This window comes from Hyperolius riggenbachi, chromosome 9, assembly GCF_040937935.1.
Source record: "Hyperolius riggenbachi isolate aHypRig1 chromosome 9, aHypRig1.pri, whole genome shotgun sequence".
Classification (NCBI taxonomy): Eukaryota; Metazoa; Chordata; class Amphibia; order Anura; family Hyperoliidae; genus Hyperolius; species Hyperolius riggenbachi.
The window spans coordinates 211,433,891-211,452,144 of NC_090654.1; the positions used below are offsets into that span (position 1 = coordinate 211,433,891).

At 43.0% G+C, this 18,254-nt stretch overlaps 1 protein-coding gene across 3 annotated transcripts in view; it reads right to left on the bottom strand.

The window, feature by feature from the left end:
- Positions 1 to 18,254, bottom strand: part of TMF1 (TATA element modulatory factor 1) — a 58,381-nt gene that overhangs the window by 30,445 nt on the left and 9,682 nt on the right. For all 3 annotated transcript variants that reach the window (XR_011024075.1, XR_011024074.1, XM_068253945.1), the window contains exons 3-7: positions 13,904 to 14,007; positions 11,607 to 11,733; positions 9,988 to 10,093; positions 5,394 to 5,536; positions 1,010 to 1,176 (exon numbers count right to left, since the gene is read on the bottom strand). Coding sequence is in view for 1 of the 3 variants with exons in the window: in XM_068253945.1 (XP_068110046.1) it covers positions 1,010 to 1,176; positions 5,394 to 5,536; positions 9,988 to 10,093; positions 11,607 to 11,733; positions 13,904 to 14,007 (647 nt within the window). In the remaining 2 variants the exon portion in view is untranslated. The remainder of the gene's footprint in view (positions 1 to 1,009; positions 1,177 to 5,393; positions 5,537 to 9,987; positions 10,094 to 11,606; positions 11,734 to 13,903; positions 14,008 to 18,254) is intronic.

Below are 18,254 nucleotides of genomic sequence, written 5' to 3' on the forward strand. Positions count from 1 at the left end.
AGAAGATTCACCATTCTAATGGACCTAAATTTTTGGGGATGCAGTCAAATATACGTCACAAAGAAGTGTACTGATCTGAAATACAGCTGTGTATTAAGGAGGATGAGGCTACTGAGCATCTATTCTGTAGAGTAAATGGAGACCACAATTAATCAACAATGTTCCAGGGAAATTTTACAAGGTAAGTGCAAAAATGCTTTAGTAGTACAGTTATCCTTTGAGAGACGTTTTAAAGAGACTCTGTAACAAAATTTTCATACTTATTTCTTCTATCCTATAAGTTCCTATAGCTGTTCTAATGTGCTCTGTCTAACTGCAGCCTTTCCTATTTGTACAGTGGCTGTATTATCTCTGTTATATGATCTAATCTTCTCTCCTCTGTCAGCTCTGTCGGGCTGAAACAGTCAGGCTGGAATGTGCTGTGCTGCTTGTAATTGGCTAGAAGCTATACACACCCTCTCCAGGCCCCCTGCACCCGCTGTATGACTTACACTTGTAAGAACTCTCAGCCAATTGCTTGCTATGTCTTTTGTTTGTAAACACTGGATAAAAATGGCAATTACAAGCCAGGATTGCAGCAGGGAGAAGCAGAAACAGCACAGAGGGGCCCAGGAGAACATAATGAATAGAATGGTATGCTTTTTATTGTAAGAATTTTAGAGACAGATTCTGTTTAAATTCTCTTTAAAGAGACTCTGAAGCGAGAATTAAAAAAAAACAAACGCTTTTTACCTTATATTCAACAGGGGCATGTTTGCCCCTGCTAAAACACCGCTATCCCGCGGCAGAGCGAGGGGTCTTTACCCCCCAAATCCCCCCCTGCAAAAACCACTGCTCATGGAGGCAGAGCTATGAGCTGCAGCTCTGCCTCCATGCGCGTCTATCAGCCAGCGGCACCCATTGTAAATGTTATTCTAGGAAAATACTTTAATTTTTTTTGCTTCAGTACTGGTGCCATATGTAATGCCTCTGCCGATTATGGGGATTTCTCACTTCCTGCTTTTCTTACTTGTATGCACTGTCCAAAGCAGCTTGAAGACTGCGAGTCTTTTCTTGGATTTCCTCCAGTTCGGCCTGTAGTCTTCCCACCTCCTTCTCCTGTCTCTCCACCACACTGTTCAGCTTTCTGATGTTCTCACGATGTTGCTTCTCCAGCTCTTCCTTCCCATCTAATGTCTGCAAGGCAGAGGGAGGGAAAACTGGTACTCTTTGTAATGTTTCTAGATGTACACACACAATACAGGTGCTTAATCTAAAACTTTTCACGCTGTATACATATTTTGGTGCTTTTCTTTTCTCCCAACAAACAAATGCAGGACACCATTGCATTAATTTTAGCCTCTTGTGTTGCCGTGCATTTTCTATACGCACTGCTGCTTGCATCTTTTCCCTGAAAATGTGTGCATTAATGAATTGGTAAAATGCACGCATGAAAAACAAACAGGTGTCCATCTCCTAAGAATTCTGAGGCTGCAAGCTAGTGGTCAAGTGATCATTCCTCCAACAGAACAGCCAAGCCCTTCTCCATTTTGTGAAGGCATAGTGAATAACAGACAAGTCACATCTGCTATGTATGGGAGGAAGGGAGACTGGAGCCACAATCCATGACTACTATAAAGAGAATCTGGAGTAAGGGGCAGAGTTAGCTTGGCCAGCCTCCCTGAAGGCATTAGAAAAAGCCAAGGGGTACTAGAGTGATGCAGCACCCAGCCTGCTTAAGATTTCTGAGCCCCAGAATGTAGTCTAAAAATACCGTAAGGGGCACTAGAGTGAAAACTGTGCGGTTTTAATATTCTTGTTATAAAATGTGCAATAGGGACAGCATACATTTCTCCACAGGACTTGTGTTAAAAAAAAAAAAAATGACTCAAAGTAGCGTTTTACCTCACCTATTATAATTATTATTATTTATTGTATTTATAAAGCGCCAACATATTACGCAGCACTGGACAATAAATATATATGTTACGGGCAGAACCCGAAGTTTGGCCACTTCGGGTTCTGGCCGGCCAATGTGCGAAGTGGCCGCGGCGCTGCGGCCAATGCGAGAAATGGAATGATTCCAGTAACATTAATGTATCTTCTGGCCGCAGCACAGCGGCCACATTTATCACAACTTAGTTAATGTCCCGAAATGAAGGCTTTCTCTCTGCCTCTCTCTCCTCCCACCCGGCTCTCTCTCTCCTTCTCTTATGGGCAGCCTGGCTGGGACACGCGTGTCCCCCCCAGAGTCGTCGTCGCGGCAGGGAATCCTTGCGTTCTTGCAGTGCGGGTGCTGGCAGAAGCAATGTCTGCAGCCTCCCCGCTCTGCTTTCCTGCCGCAACGAATGACTCTGGGGGGACACGCGAGGAGAGAGAGGCAGAGCAAAAGCCGACGGCTGCATCTGTTACATTGCCGCCGGCTTAATTTCATTAAATGAACTAAGTTGTGATAGATTTGCCCGCTGCGCTGCGGCCAGAAGATACATTAATGTTACAGGAATCATTCCATTTCTCACATTGGCGGCAGCGCAGCGGCCACTTCGCACATTGGCCGGCCAGAACCCGAAGTGGCCAAACTTCGGGTTCTGGCCGTAACATACAATGATACAAGGATGACAGACCTAACAACTTATCTCTCATCAGAAAGCAGCTGCTGGTGATGAGGTGCTCCGCATGGTCAGACCCAACTCATCTCCCTCTCTCCTCAAAGCTGACGTTGTGAGCAGCTGATGGTTTCTTCAACTAACACAGTCTTCAGGCTATGTGAGCTGTTTGCAGGTGAAATTACATTTAGAAGTATGTGAATTTAGAGGCAGCTAAATAATTTAGAGAAAGCCGAAATTGAACTTCTAAATGTAATTTCACCTGCAACCAGACAGCTCACATAGAGAGAAAAGAGTGTGTGAGTAGAAGAAATCATCAGCTGCACATAACAGCATATATGAGGAGAGGGGGAGATGACAGTTAGGTCAGGCCATGGGGTGCAGGGGAACACCATGTTAGCAAGCAGCTTCTTTCTGGTGAGAGATCAGCTGTAAGGCGAGGAAAAATGATACTTGCTTGTATGTTTTAAACACAAGCTCCGTGGAGAAATATATGCTGTCCCTATTATATAACTGAAAACAGGGATAGCCGAACAGCACAATTTTTACCATTGGGCCCCTTTAACCACTTCGCATTCCGGGTTTTTTTCCTCTTTAAAGATCCTGTCAATTTTGTCATTTCAGCTGTTACTATTGATACATCAATAACATACATATATACATATATATATAAAATTACTTATGCCATCAAAGTCATACGCAGGTCGTTTTTTTTTTTCAAAACAATCTAGGCTTTCTTTGGGTAATATTTGTTTTCAAGAATTAGCTAGTATTACAGGCATTTGATATGAAAAAAAAAAAAATAGGCGTAATTGCAAAACATTTTTTTTTTCATATTTCACCCTACAAGTTTCACATGACAAGTGCCACAGTTATGAAACATCTCAAAATAGGTTACTTGTCTTTTCCTGGTTAAAGAGACTCTGTAACAAAATTTTCACCTTTATTTCGTCTATCCTATAAGTTCCTATACCTGTTCTAATGTGGTCTGGATTACTGCAGCCGTTTTTAGTTGCACTGTCTCTGTAATATATCTAATCTTCTTTTCTTTGTCAAACTTTGTCGACCCAGAGAGAAATGTACTGCATTTGCTATGGTAGGGAGATGTTATGCACGCCCCCTCCAGGCTCTGTGTGTGTGCCTTGTTTATCCCTCACAGACAGGTCTCTGCTCTCAATTTCAGCTTGTCTGAGGGGGGAGGGAGCTGCCCATGCTAAGAAAGTGTGCGAGAATCCCTGAGGGCTCTTTCACACCAGAGCCCATTTTCCGTGTTTTAACGCAAAGTCTATACTTTGCGTTAACCAAGGTAAAAGGAAAGTCCATAGACTTTCCTTTTACCTTTCACACCCGACGCTGCGTTTCGATACGTTGCGGTACAACGCGTCCCGGCGCATTTTATCGTCTGGAATCGGCGTTTCCCCTTCGGGTTAATTAACTACTACCGCCGCTACTCAGCGTCGCACCGGAGTTTCCCGACGACACGCCGCAACGCGTGCAGGAGCCGTTCTCCTGCACGCTTTCAGTGTGTAACGGGCCTGACTGGAGTGCAGATAATTCCCTATGTAATAAAATCTTGTAGTATACTGTGAAATGAGATGTATACACACACACACACACACACCACTTCCTGGTTAGCGGCCATATTTTTTGTTTGTAAACACTGCCTAAAAAACTGGCGATTAAAAGCCAGGATCGCGATGGGGAGCGGCGGAAACAGCAAAGAGGGATCCAGGAGATCACAGTGACTCGATTCGTATGTTTTTTTTATTGCACAAATCGGACAGTACAGATTCTCTTTATATCGATACCCTACATGCCATATTTTATCACTAGTTGTGAATGTTACGTACCATTTTTGCCAGCTTGTGCGTTTGTAGCGGCTGGATCCAATCACTAAAGCACACAGTTTGGAGACCCCTGTACAGATACATTGCTAGGCAACAGCACATTGATGTATATGTACAGTGTTCGGGCCCAGAGCTGTCGCCCTATCTATCGCGTGTTATCGCTATGGGCGGCAGCCATTGAAGGTGTCCACTAATCTTAGGGCCAAGTATAGGTGACACAAGAGGTTAATTAGTTGGGTAGGAGTTCATATTTTACTTAATGAGGGAAGAGAAACGATTTATTATTTAATTTAACGAGGACAGTGCAGCTATTAGCACTTGCATGTACGAAACCGACAGGGGTGCCAGAGTTGTAAATAGTGTTTTACTTACCTAGGGCTTCATCCAGCCCCTGTAGTCTTGTAGGTCCATCGCTGTCCTCCCCGTCCCCTTCCTTGATCCACTGTGCTGACCGGTAAAGTACGCAACTTATACAAGATGCACACGGCTGCGCATGAGCTGACCCTGTGGCGAGCCTCCTTGATTGCACTCACCTTGCCAGGAATGTTCTGCTCAGGTGCAGTGTGTTAAGACTCATAACTGCGCATGCGCAGAACACTCTTGGCCACGGAGCGGGATCAAGGAAGCACCACCGGGTCAGCACATCCGGGATACTGCGCAACTTGGCTAAGACTTTACCGGCCTGCACAGGGGATCAAGGAAGAGGACAGTCAAGACTACAGGTGCTGGAAGAATCCCCAGGTCAGTAAACGAACATTCTTTATTTTCGACTGTTTATATGCCTTGCTTCAATGTTTTATACAATATATGAAGTTATACGTTGTAAGTTTAAGGCAAGTCATGATTGATGACTACTTGTGCATTTATCATTCCTCTGATCTCACTGGAATGCTGCCGAGCAGGTTCAAACTGAATTGAATGGAAATTGAAAAAGCTTCCTATTCCTGCCATAAATTCATACCTGTTTCAATAGCTGCAGTTCTTCCTCCAGCTCGCGGTTCCTTTTGGCCTGTTTGGTGATAGTATTCTCATGCTCCTTCTCCTTCGATCGCAGCTTCTTGATGATGTTGGAATTGTGCAGCTGCTGTTTTGACAGTTTCTCTCCTGCAACACCAGGAAATGTTACATTTCTCAGAGGCGAAAGATCTGCGACAGGTTTGCTAACTGATGTGGGACCAATGACATTAACTGCTTCTGTCGCTTTACTGTATAGCTAACCTAAGCTGAACATGACAATTCCAAATGTACTTACCACATAGCCATATAAGCAGGAATTTAATGTGAAACTCCACATATCAAAAATCCTTCACTGTGCTTTAAAGTAAAAAATTAGCACAAGTATATCCATAAAACACTAGGGGGTTGATTCACTAAAGAAAATAGCGCGAATTACCTTCCGTTACTCGCGCTATTTCCACAGTATGCTTTAAATGTAATGGAGGATCAAGTTTAAGCTTCTCAAGCTTGCATACAAAGCTCTACACAAGCTATCGCCTCCATACATTTCCTCTTTAATCTCCAGATACCTCCCCGCCCGGACCCTCCGTTCCTCACAGGAGACCCTTTTGTCCTCCAGCCTAGTCACCTCCTCTCACTCTCGCATCCAAGACTTCTCACAGGCTATCCATTTCCTTTGGAACGCTCTTCCTCAGCCGGTTCGTCATGCCACAAGTCTGGAAACCTTCAAACATACTCTGAAAACACACCTGTTCAGACAAGCCTATAATTTGCTATAGGCAGCACCGAAGGCACACTGGCTCACCCACTAATCCTTGCGTTTCCTTCCCTTTTCTTTCCTCCCCACTACCCTCTAGATTGTAAGCCTGCAAGGGCATGGACCTCCTCCTAGTGTTTCTCATACTGCTGTAATTTTAACATATGTACATGTACCAACAACACATCAACTATGTATGTATCTGTATTCTATTCAATGTCATGACTGTACAGTGTCTTGTATTTCTTATGTATATTTGTTCCCCATTATTTGTTTGTACTATGTACAGCGCTACGGAAGATGTTGGCGCTATATAAATAAATAATAATAATAATGGGCTACACACTACGCACGCCATTAGCGCGAGTAATCACAGGAGTGCGTGCAATGCTGCGGTTAGTGCAGTATAGTGAGCGCTAGTGACTCAAGCCTCCTTCCTGCAAATAAGAAGCGCTCCTCTCCTCCCGCCCTGAGCCCCTTCGGGTCCAATCACTTTAAAGAGAACCCGAAGTGGGTTTTAGGAATGTTATCTGCATACAGAGGCTGGATCTGCCTATACAGCCCAGCCTCTGTTGCTATCCCAAACCCCCCTAAGGTCCCCCTGCACTCTGCAATCCCTCATAAATCACAGCCACGCTGCTGACAAACAGCTTGTCAGAGCTGGCTGTGTTTATCTCTATAGTGTCAGTCTGCTGCTCTCCCCGCCTCCTGCAGAACTCCAGTCCCCGCCTGCATGCCTTCCCTCCCTGCTGATTGGAGGGAAGGGACGGGGGCAGGGACCGGAGCTATGCAGGAGGCGGGGGAGCAGCTGAGACTGACACTACAGATGTAAACACAGCCTCACAGCATGGCTGTAATTTATGAGGGATTGCAGAGTGCAGGGGGACCTTAGGGGGGTTTGGGATAGCAACAGAGGCTGGGCTGTATAGGCAGATCCAGCCTGTGTATGCAGATAACATTCTTTAAACACACCTCGGGTTCTCTTTAAAGGGCGTGATCCCCGCACATCATATCCAGGGCTAAATCAACCCCTAAATATCATGTGAAGAAAAAAATAGGTGCAAATCAGCTTTTAGCACATTTCCCATTATACAACTTCCTGTGATTTTATGCATAGATTGGAACTTATTTAATAGAATAGGTTTTTTGTTTTTTTTACCTTGAGGCTGGTATTACACTTGTGGTGTGCGTTTGTGGTGCGATCACAAAACCATAAACATATGTCCCTGTGGCAGAGTGTCCCTATAGGACACTCTGCCGCAGGGACATAGCACTGCCACCCCGCTCAGTTACATGCTCCAGGCTGGACAGGAAGTATGTCACTGGGACTCCCGGGGATTCCCCTTGTCTTCCGGTGATCTGCGCTTGTGCGCCACCGCCAACCTTTTTAAAGGGTATGGATCAGGCACCACTAGCGCAACATGTTACAGAGACTAACAAAATTTTCAGCCTTATTTCTTCTATCCTATAAGTTCCTATACCTGTTCTAATGTGGTCTGGATTACTGCAGCCTTTTCTAGTTACACGGTCTCTGTAAAATATCTAATCTTTTCTTTGTCAAGCTTTGTCGAGCCAGAGAGGAATGCACTGCCTCTGCTCTGATAGGAAAAAGTTATGCACGCCCCTCCACGCCCCCCTCTGCTCTACTGTGTGCTGTGTGTGTATGAGTCACATGAAAGGTCTCTGCTCACAGACAGCGTGTCTGCCTCACGGAGCTGTGACCTTGTGAACAGCTGTGAGTGCAGAGCAATCAGTTCAAAGCCCAGACTAGCAGCTAAGGCAACAAGTGGGAGAAACATTCCAGCAGTCAAGTCACGTTTGAGAGGAGCCACTGAAAACAGGCACCTGTTCTGATGATGTATTTCCTATTTGGTGGCCATCTTTAGTTTACAAAAACAATGAATAAAACAGTAATTTTATCACCAAGGAAGCAGTGGGGAGGCGAAAATGTCACAGAGTGGGCTAGGAGAAGACAACAAACAGGCTGGTACATTTATTTATGTAAGAGTTTCACAGTACAGATTCTCTTTTAGTGTGCTAGGCCCCACTGCCTTGCATTGACGCAGGTTTTCAAAGCAAGTGTAAAAGAGGACTGAATGTGATTACCCCTACTACAACTGGACTTTATTGACCCCAGTGTATTAGGTCTTTGCACACTTCTTTTTTGCTTATATAGGGTGCTGTTCACCTTTGACGTTTAACATGTGTATACTTTAGTTTTTATTCCAGCAGAACGTTAAACCAGAAATGTGAGATGGCAGCATGAGTCACCTACTGCAGACTTTCAAATAAGATAGGCTGGCAATATACAGTGAAAAGGTGTCTACAAGTTTACCGTATATACTGGCCGATCTCCACAGAGTTAGTTTACATCATTCACTTGTGAACAGTGTTAAGTGGAAAAAGAAAAGGCAGCTATCTGTGGGGAAGGAGGAGTAGGGACCTTATGGCATTGGACAGAAATGACGACTCCCAAAAGTGGTGATTTGAAGATAAAAAACGAAGTATTTGGAACAATGCTTCCCTCAAATGTGCTGTATCTTATTTTATCTGGGACCCTTGGATAAAGTATGTACGTGGCTAACTCTATTTTCCCTTGACCTTTTGCTTATCCTTACGTCCTTAGTCTAGAGAAAAGACGCCTTAGAGGGGATCTAATTAACATGTATAAATACATCAGAGGGCAATAGCTTGGCGGATGAGCTTTTTGTCCCTAGGCCTTCTCAACGGACGTTTTTTTAACCATTTATTTAGGAAAGGGTTTCTTTACAGTAAGAGTGATTAAGATGTGGAATGCATTGCCACAGTAAGTCGTTATGGCAAACTCTATACCTGCATTTAAAGGGGGCTTAGATGCCTTCCTTGCGTTGAGAGACATCCATGGCTACAATTACTAGGTAATGCCTAATGATGTTGATCCAGGGATTTTATCTGATTGCCATCTGGAGTCGGGAAGGAATTTTTCCCTTTTGGGGCTAATTGAACCAAGCCTTGTAAGGGTTTTTTCGCCTTCCTCTGGATCAAAAAGGATATGTGAGGGAGCAGGCTGGAGTTGTACTTTGTACTGGTTGAACTCGATGGACGCAAGTCTTTTTTTCAACCAAAATAACTATGTAACTATTTAATTTGCTTCCTATTTGATTAGTATACTTACCACCTGGTTCTGTACTTATCTCCTTATTACTTTGCTTGCCCTTCTGGGCTCATCTTTTATTGGGTGGCCTGGCGGGGCCAGGGATCTTAGCACCCCACTGATGTTGGGTCTGTTCGTGTTCCAAAACTGTTCATTTTAAGTGACGGCATTCATTCCGCATGTCATTTATTGATATCTTTTCTGTGTGCATAACATGAAACAATGTAAGACTGGACGTGTATCCTATCTGAGTGCAGAGTAATTTGATTTTATACTACTGCTTTTACCTTTTTTTAATAAATTGACCTGCTGAGTTAAAAAAAAATGCTGTATCTGTCTTATGTATGGGAGAGGTAAACAGGCAAAGGAAAAAAAAAAAAAAAAAAAAAAAAAGGGGAAGCACATTGGGAAGAATGGTCCACTCACTTTTAGCAAAATCACCGGTTTTTTTTTTTTTAAGATTACGAAGATTTTAACCATTGACAGATTTTGCTGTCTATGACAACATCATGATTAAACACTGTAGATACTATTAGCCTATGACACCGCGGCAGCCAACAGCTCTTACAATATACTGGCACTGGGGTTGCAGTAGACAATGCAACACCAATGTAATCAACATCAGCTCAGTGAATGAAAACTGAAACCAAATCAATCATTTCTTTACTTCTAGACATATTAACCAGATCACAATGCCCACCTACTCACCTTCCTCCAGAAGCCCTATAATCTGTTCATCCTTCTCTCTCATTAACTCAGCCGTCTCACTGGAGTTCAACCGTGTGGAAAGTTCCTCCTTCATGGTTTTTACTTCCTGAGAATTCAATGAAACAACAATGTTTAGCAAACAACTTCATAATTAATAAATGCAAGTGTATTACATTAATAACCAGAGCCCATTCTGTCAGTGAACAGTTTTTACTTCCCATCCACAGCAATAAGTAGGTGTGCACTGACCTATAGGAGAACACGGACATTTCCTTCGCCTGGGTGGGACCCATGCATGTAATTAATGAGCTGGGAAATTTGGGAGCAGTGCAAAGCTGAAAAACTGCTCACCCTATTTCTGCCAAAGTCCCAGTGGGGTTAATTACCATTTCCCCTCCAGGCGACTGTGGACTCGTGTAAGATGTAATTTGGCCGCTTTTGCTGCCGACCGAATTACGCTGTTTTTATAGTAATTTGAGCTGTCTTTTGAGGGTGCCCAAATTACTGTCTCAGTGCAGCGGCGCATTAAAAGCAAATCTGAACTTACCTGGGGCTTCCTCCAGCCCCTCGTAGACCACGAGGTCCCTCAGCGTCATCTGGGTCCCCTCCATCACTGTAAGCATCCTGCACAGTTCTCTAAAGACTGAACCGTGCATAAGTAGGACACGTGATCAGGTGCGCAGGCGGGCGACGCATGCGCAGTTAGGCATGACTTTGGCAGAAGTCGCAACACTAACAGGGCCGCCAGTAGGACCACGAAGGGGACCCAGAAGATGCCAAGTCTACTGGGAGCTGAAAGAAGCCCCAAGTAAGTTTAGATTGGTTTTTAATGCGTCTGTTCAGGGTCCCGTTAATTCCAATTTAAATAAATGGGGAGTCGAAGGGCTAAAAGATATTTTCACTGTTATGATAAATAATCTGTAGCCAACATAGAGGAGTACATTTGAAATCGGCGCCGGTAGACTTGGGCGCAGGATACAGCGGTACATGGCTGATCCTGCTTCTGCACAAGTCCGGGCCGTTTTAATTACTATTCCCCCTCCAGGCCGCCATGGATAGTGGGGGAATGAAATAATTCGGCTTCCAGCGATTGCTGGAGGCCAAATTATTCTGTTTTTTAAGCAACCTTGGCTCCGTCTCCTGACGGAGCCGACGTTACTCACTGAGCGCTGCAATAGGAGTGATTCCTATTGTAGTCTATGGAGGCGCCGGCTGCGCCCAAATCTGAAAAGCACTGCTCCGACATAGATTGCTAACATTATGACCAGTCAGCTTTAGCAGGTCTTTTTTGAGGGCAGCACTCCTTAATCTTATCTAATCCATTGTTTGGATCACCAATGTCCCTCAGCACTTACTTTTTTCCTCCCATATATCCTCAGATATAAGTCGACTTCATGTATAGGTCGACACCAATACTTGACCCTCTTAAGCTAGAGCTTCTAACTGAAGGAAAATCCTCCCCAAAGTGCAACAACCTCCCCCCCCCCCCCCCCCCTTTCCAATACTATATGCAGAGTGGCCAGTTTCTCTCAAAATGCAGAGCGATTGCAGTAAAAGGAACATACGGTAGCTATTCCCCTATTTTCAATGCCTTGATTATAGCTTTAACTATAACTTACCTTTTTAGCAGTATCTCTTTCTTTACACGCCAACTGTGCCCTCTTTTCTGCTTCTGCGATTCGATGTGTGAACTCATCTTTCAGTAACGAAACACTGGTGCTTTCCTCCTTCACCCGAACCAGCTCACTGGAAAGCAAAAACAAAAAATTATTAGTCACTTCACTTTGCCTTGAATCATCTGACAGTATACTTCACTTACTATTGGTGATTAGTGGTTGAGTGCTTATGCTATTATTAGTATTTTTTTAAAGCATTATTAGTTTATAGTCTCATATGATAGCATTAGTTATTGTGATGGGTTTCAGCACACATTAATTAGCGGTGTCTTTCGAACATCCGCTGCATTATCATTTAGGGTTATTTTGTGCGAGTTTAACCAGCAATTATAGATTACTGTTAAATGATTGCTTTGTAGATAATGATTGTATGCTATACCTTGATATACCTCAAAACGTTGGAAATGATCGATGCCTTCAAGCAGTATTGCATGTTAATGGGCGTTTGTCTACTTTAACCACTTTACCCCCGCGCGTACGTATTTCTCCGCCCCTTTTTCCATCCTTTAAAAACCAGGGACGGAGAAACACGTACTTTCCGCGTTCCCGACGCTGCCCGCGCTCCCGCTCGTAAACACGCCGCCGCCCGCTCGCCCAGAGATCAATGAACGGGAAAATCTATTCCCGTTCGTTGATCTAAGCCCCGCAATGATCAGCTGCTCTCCTATGGGCAGCGCGATCATTGTGAGAAAAAACTCACGTGTCCAGCCTCCTTATTCTTCCTCCAAGCTTCCGGAGGGAAGCTTGGAGGTCGCATTAAAACAAAAAGTTACTGTGGCCATCTTGTGGCCAAATAGTAAACTACACCCTACACATTTTTCACATACAAATAAATGACTTTTACACATAAAATTAACTCATTACCTCCCACACTCCCCATTTTTTTTTTTTTTGTAATTAAAAAAAAAATTAAAAAATTTACAATAAAAAAAAATACATAAATAGTTACCTTAGGGACTAAACTTTTTAAATATTTATGTCAAGAGGGTATAACACTGTTACTTTATAAACTATGGGCTTGTAATTAGGGATGGACGCAAAACTGAAAAAAATGCACCTTTATTTCCAAATAAAATATTGGCGCCAAACATTGTGATAGGGACATAATTTAAATGGTTTTATAACCGGGACAAAAGGGCAAATACGTTTCATGGGTTTTAATTACAGTAGCATGCATTATTTAAAAACTATAATGGCCGAAAACTGAAAAATAATTATTTTTTTCCCCACATTTTTCCTATTTTCCCATTAAAACACATTTAGAAAAAAATAATTCTTGGCATAATGTCCCACCTAAAGAAAGCCTAATTGGTGGCGAAAAAAACAAGATATAGTTCATTTCATTGCGATAAGTAATAATAAAGTTATAGACGAATGAATGGAAGGAGCGCTGAAAGGTGAAAATTGCTCTGGTGTTCAAGGGGTAAAACCCCTCAGTGGTGAAGTGGTTAAAGGTGCACTACAGTGAACTAATAGCTTTGTAGTTATATAAATAATTATCATCTGTCCTATAATTGAAAAAAAAAATGGATTGTTTAGAGTAAACAGGAAAGAAACATTACACTTGAAAGATTTGTGCAGGACGTCAGAAGTCCACGTACTGGTGCGGGGGAGAACCATTGAGATAGCAGCTTTGGCCCATTTCCCCGGCCCAGGCTGTTACGAATACTGGCATCTTTCAACCCTGAGTTCCAGTGCTCCGCTGGCAACACTTGTGCTGTGAGGTTCAGTGAGTCCTCCTGGAGCATCTGCTGTGTGCAGCTGTAGTATCTCCGGCAACTGAACTGCACATTCATGTATGTATGTATGTATGTATGTATGTATGTATGTATGTATGTATGTATGTATGTATGTATGTATGTATGTATGTATGTATGTATGTATTGCACTGTCAACTTGTGCATTAAGATACTGCTACCTGTGTTTCTAAGACTCCATACATGTGCAGTTCTGCTGCCAGAGTAAAAGACACTACAGCTGTCTACAGCAGAGGCTGCAGGGGGCCTCACAAAATCTCACAGCAAAAATGTTGCACTCACTGTGGTCTATGATTTATTTGGGATAGCGGGTATTTTCCTTTTTTATTTTGCAAAAACTGCAATATTTTCACACACCTTTATTATCAATAATTTAAAGCAATGTTCTGATAACTGCATACAGAAAACAATGAACCTGAATGGTGGCTTTTAAAGAATGTGGTGCTTGTAACAGAAATATGCGAGGAAAATACAAATACTTACTCTCTGAGATTATCAACAGTTTCCTCTAAAAGTGCCCTCTCCTTACTGACAGACAACAGTTGTGCCTCCCTCTTCTCCAGCCGGGTACTAAGCTCTTCAATTATCTAAAAGGCAAAATTATGGATGAATCAAATGTAGAAATTATTATAAAAAACTACTAAAGACATGCATGTCAAACACAAGTCCTCGAGGTCCATAGCCATGTCATTGTGTAGGACTGAGAAATAGAGAAATGTGTTCTACTTGATGAACTGCTCTGTAGCTAACACAACCGTAGCTAGCATTTTCTCAGAAAGGCCCAAAGAATGAAAAATTCCAGTGAGCAGCAGAGTGACAGACTGAATGAATGGTTAGACTGGTTCAAACTGACAGCCAAAAGTAAACCCTGGTTTACATTGGCATAAAGCAGAGATAAACGGAAAGGATCCTAACGGTGATAAACGGATCCTATGTTAATCAACAGGATCTGTTCACATTGCTCCGTTAAATCGAATCAGATCGGCACTTTCTGCCGAACAGACCACAAGTTTGGAGAGGCTGCAATAATTCCGGAGCGATGGACGTGACTTCTGACTACTCAGTCAATATGTAACTTTTTTTGTTTTTATTTCCCAGTTTAGGTGTCCTTTAACCATTTATGCCACGTAGACGTGAGCCTCACGTCCGCAGCGGCAGCTGCTACAGCCGCAGGGACACGATAGTCACGTCCCTGCAGCTCGGGGGGCTGTGCGGGCTGATGCCCACGATTGCGATGTTGCTGGTAGCAGGGGGGGGGGGGGGGGGATTGGCTGCAGGGGACAATGTCCGCCAAGAATTAAAACTGTTTTTTTTTTTTCAAAAAATGCATCTAGTATAAAATAATTCTTAACATAATGTACCACCCAAAGAAAGCCTAATTGGTGGCAGAAAAAACATAAAAAAATTAGATACTTACCTAATAAGAGAGAAGCCTTTGGATTGTCATCCTGGCCCCCAGCATTGCCACAAGCAGACCCCCAAAACCTATCCAACAGCTTGTTGAATAGGTTCTCATTGCCGTACTCGCCTTCCTGCACGTGTGGCTGTACTGGACCTGCGCAAATTTGGTCGTGCCTGCACAGTAAGCTTAGGCTGCTGGTACACAAGCTGCTCTGTGCTATGGCATAGGCGTGGTCCAACTTGCCCAGGTGCAGAACTGCCACACTCATGCAGGAAGAGAAGCATGGTCGCAAGGGTCCCAGGAAATGGCAGTAGTCACCAGGAAGATGTGGGAAGCCTCTGGAGGATCCAGAGGCTTCGCTCGTTAGGCAAGTATCTACATTTTTTGATTAAATACGGATGCATGCATCAGCTATAACAGCGCAACACAATCACCACTGTTAACACAACATACATAGATGGTAGATGAGATACTGTACATTTTATGGAAATGTATACAGCTTGGAAATAGACCAAATGCAGCTGTCAATTCCCAAACTGCATATATTTGCATAAAACGAACATGCAATAAGCATCTAGTTGGAATTATTAGCATCTCATTAACGGGAACTCGAGGCGAGAAGGGTATGGAGGCCGACATATTTATTTCCTTTTATATAATACCGTTGCCTGGCATCCTGCTGATCCTCTGCCTCCAATACATATAAATGCATTGCAACACTAAGGATCATCGATCTGCCACTGCTCCCGACCCGACACCGATTGATATCTTCTATTATGATCAACCAATTTGATAATTTTTTTTTAAAGTATCGATCTATTGATCGACTGGTGAGTCAAAAAACATAACAAAAAAAAAAAAAAGTAGATTGCCATGGATGATAGTATAACCATACACTTACAAGTAGACATCCAGGTAACAAAAATCAACAATCGAAATTGTATAATCATAAAAGTTTATTAGGATAAAAAAAAAAAAAAAAAAAAAAAAAAGTATTAAAGGAAGATGGGGGTCACCATCAATCAATCAATCTATATATGCAATCCTTGATCTATAAATAGTTGGTAAACACTGAGCAAATCAGGAAAAGCAGGCTAACACCATTAACCTATATGATGCATAAATAGTCACATGAACATATAATAATGTGGTAGTAGAACAGCAACAATTGCTCACAGTGACCTCCTGCAGACAGCAACGTTTGAGTGCAGTACAAATACAAATAATGGTCTGCTTACTCCCAGATCCAGCAAGCTCATAGTGTTTTACTGAGACAGCTCCTGTACCCACCACACCTCATGTGTATCGCAGACTTGGCTGCTTCAAAGGTGACAGCTTCAATGGGGAGCGCGCCTATAAAGGACTCTGAACCTGGCACCATGAGTGATCAGGGCGGCATGTTGGGGGCTTGTTTTATCAAAGGTTTGATCGAAACCTTTAAATTGCCACCCTCTGATCTTAATCTAATCATAATAATACAATAATCAGAGAGTAGTGGAATCCCCTTATACACTGCACACCGATTTTCAATACTGCATCTGATGGAAATTTCGAATGATCTCTGCTATTAATCAAGCCAAATTAGGATTCGATGTGGCCTGTTGTGCCATAGATTTCTGGCAGATTCGATCAGAATAGTCAAGACTGCCGGTGAAGAAAAATCGATGCATGTACAGCATGGCCAGTACCAGTCTACTTTCAATTATCAAGCAGTAATGGGTAGAATCAGGAGAGAGTTTCTTTTCTACCTAGAGGTCAGCTTTTACAGCCTATGTGTACAATCAACAATTTTCAAGGTTTCAGAGCTTTCTTTAGCCGGCATGAAACTGAACCAGTGCATAGGGCAATTCTGTATATTAGAGCAATTATAATAAGGGGCTTCTAGAGTCCATTTAGTCCACTACAAAAAAAAGCAAGCTTGTTCTGGGTTTCTATACCATAACTAGGCACACCATACTGTAATAAAACATATCCCTGGAATCAACTACCAGCAACAGGGTATTTCAGATAGAACAGACTGTCAATTTTTTTCTTTGTAAATAGGTTGCCATGACAAATTGATTCTTTAGCAGCATTTGGTATAACTAATGTCCACCTGAACATCACATCCAAAAAAGCCACCAGACAGCCTACAGACCCTTGCATTTATCTATTGCAACCCAAGTCCCAAAGTGCCAGAAAAGGCACCATGGGTAACAGAGATGCCTTGTTGAGGCACCATGGCTTGCAATACATCTGCAGTTATGCGTATTAATACCTCTGTCTTTGATTGCATGAAAGCCTCAAACACACAGGGTTCCATTACCTGGAATGACCATTTGTTAGGTCACAGTCTGATCTTGTCTTCTACGAGGGATGGCCCAGCCTAGGAGAACTCATGGAGAAGCATGTGATCAGTTTGATCAGCTGATAGATTTGTAAGGTCCTGATTTGCTGGTCATGATCATGTGTTAAACCATTAAGTCAGCACAGCAAATCAGAGGCTTACAAATCTATCAGCTGATCAGACTGATCACATGCTTCTCCATGATTTTTCCTAGGCTGGGCCATCCCTATCCTCTACACCAAACCTTACTAAGGGAAACAGCAATTGGTAACGTTGGATTTATTTGGTGACTTGCCATTGTATTTCCTGGAGAAAAGACTAATTTTACATTATTTCATTTCCCTCTCTCTCTCTAGTAGAGACTATTGTTCGCATATACATGAGAACAGCAGAACAGACTGAAGATAACAGTTGAAATGTATCAAGTCTTAAAGAGACTCTGAAGTCTCGTTTTTCACCTCTTTTGTTCATATAATCCTGTTCTGCATGAATGCCCCAATAGATTCGCCGCACCCGCGGCAGATTTATTACTGTTTTTACAGCCCTGCAAACCTCCAGAGCTTCTCTTCCTGGAGAGGCAGAGCTTTCAGCTGTAGCTCTGCCTCTTCCGCAGTCAATCTCTGCTGATTGCCGCCTCTCCCCACCCCTCTCAGCCTTCTTTAACTGAGAGGGGCGGGGAGGAGGCAGAGATCCGCGGAGATTGATTGCAGAGAGGCTGAGCTACAGCTCAAAGCTCAGCCTCTCCAGGAAGAGAAGCCCTGCGTGTCAGGGCAGTATAATCTACGATCTGCAAAGTAGTAGAACTTTGCAGGTCAATTACCCAGCAATAAATCACCCAACTGCCGCTGGAATGCGGCGATTCAAGGGGGGCTTTCATGCTCAATAGGAATTTATGAAGAAAATCGGTAAAAAACAAGACTTCAGAGTCTCTTTAAGTCTGTACACAACTTGAGACTAGTTTGGTTTTTGTTTATTACTATTATTCTTATTATTGTGTATTTATATAGTGCTGACATCTTCTGCAGCACTTTTATAAAGTGTATATAGTCAGTATGTCACTTACTGTCCCTCAGAGAAGCTCACAATCTAATCTCTACTACCAAGTT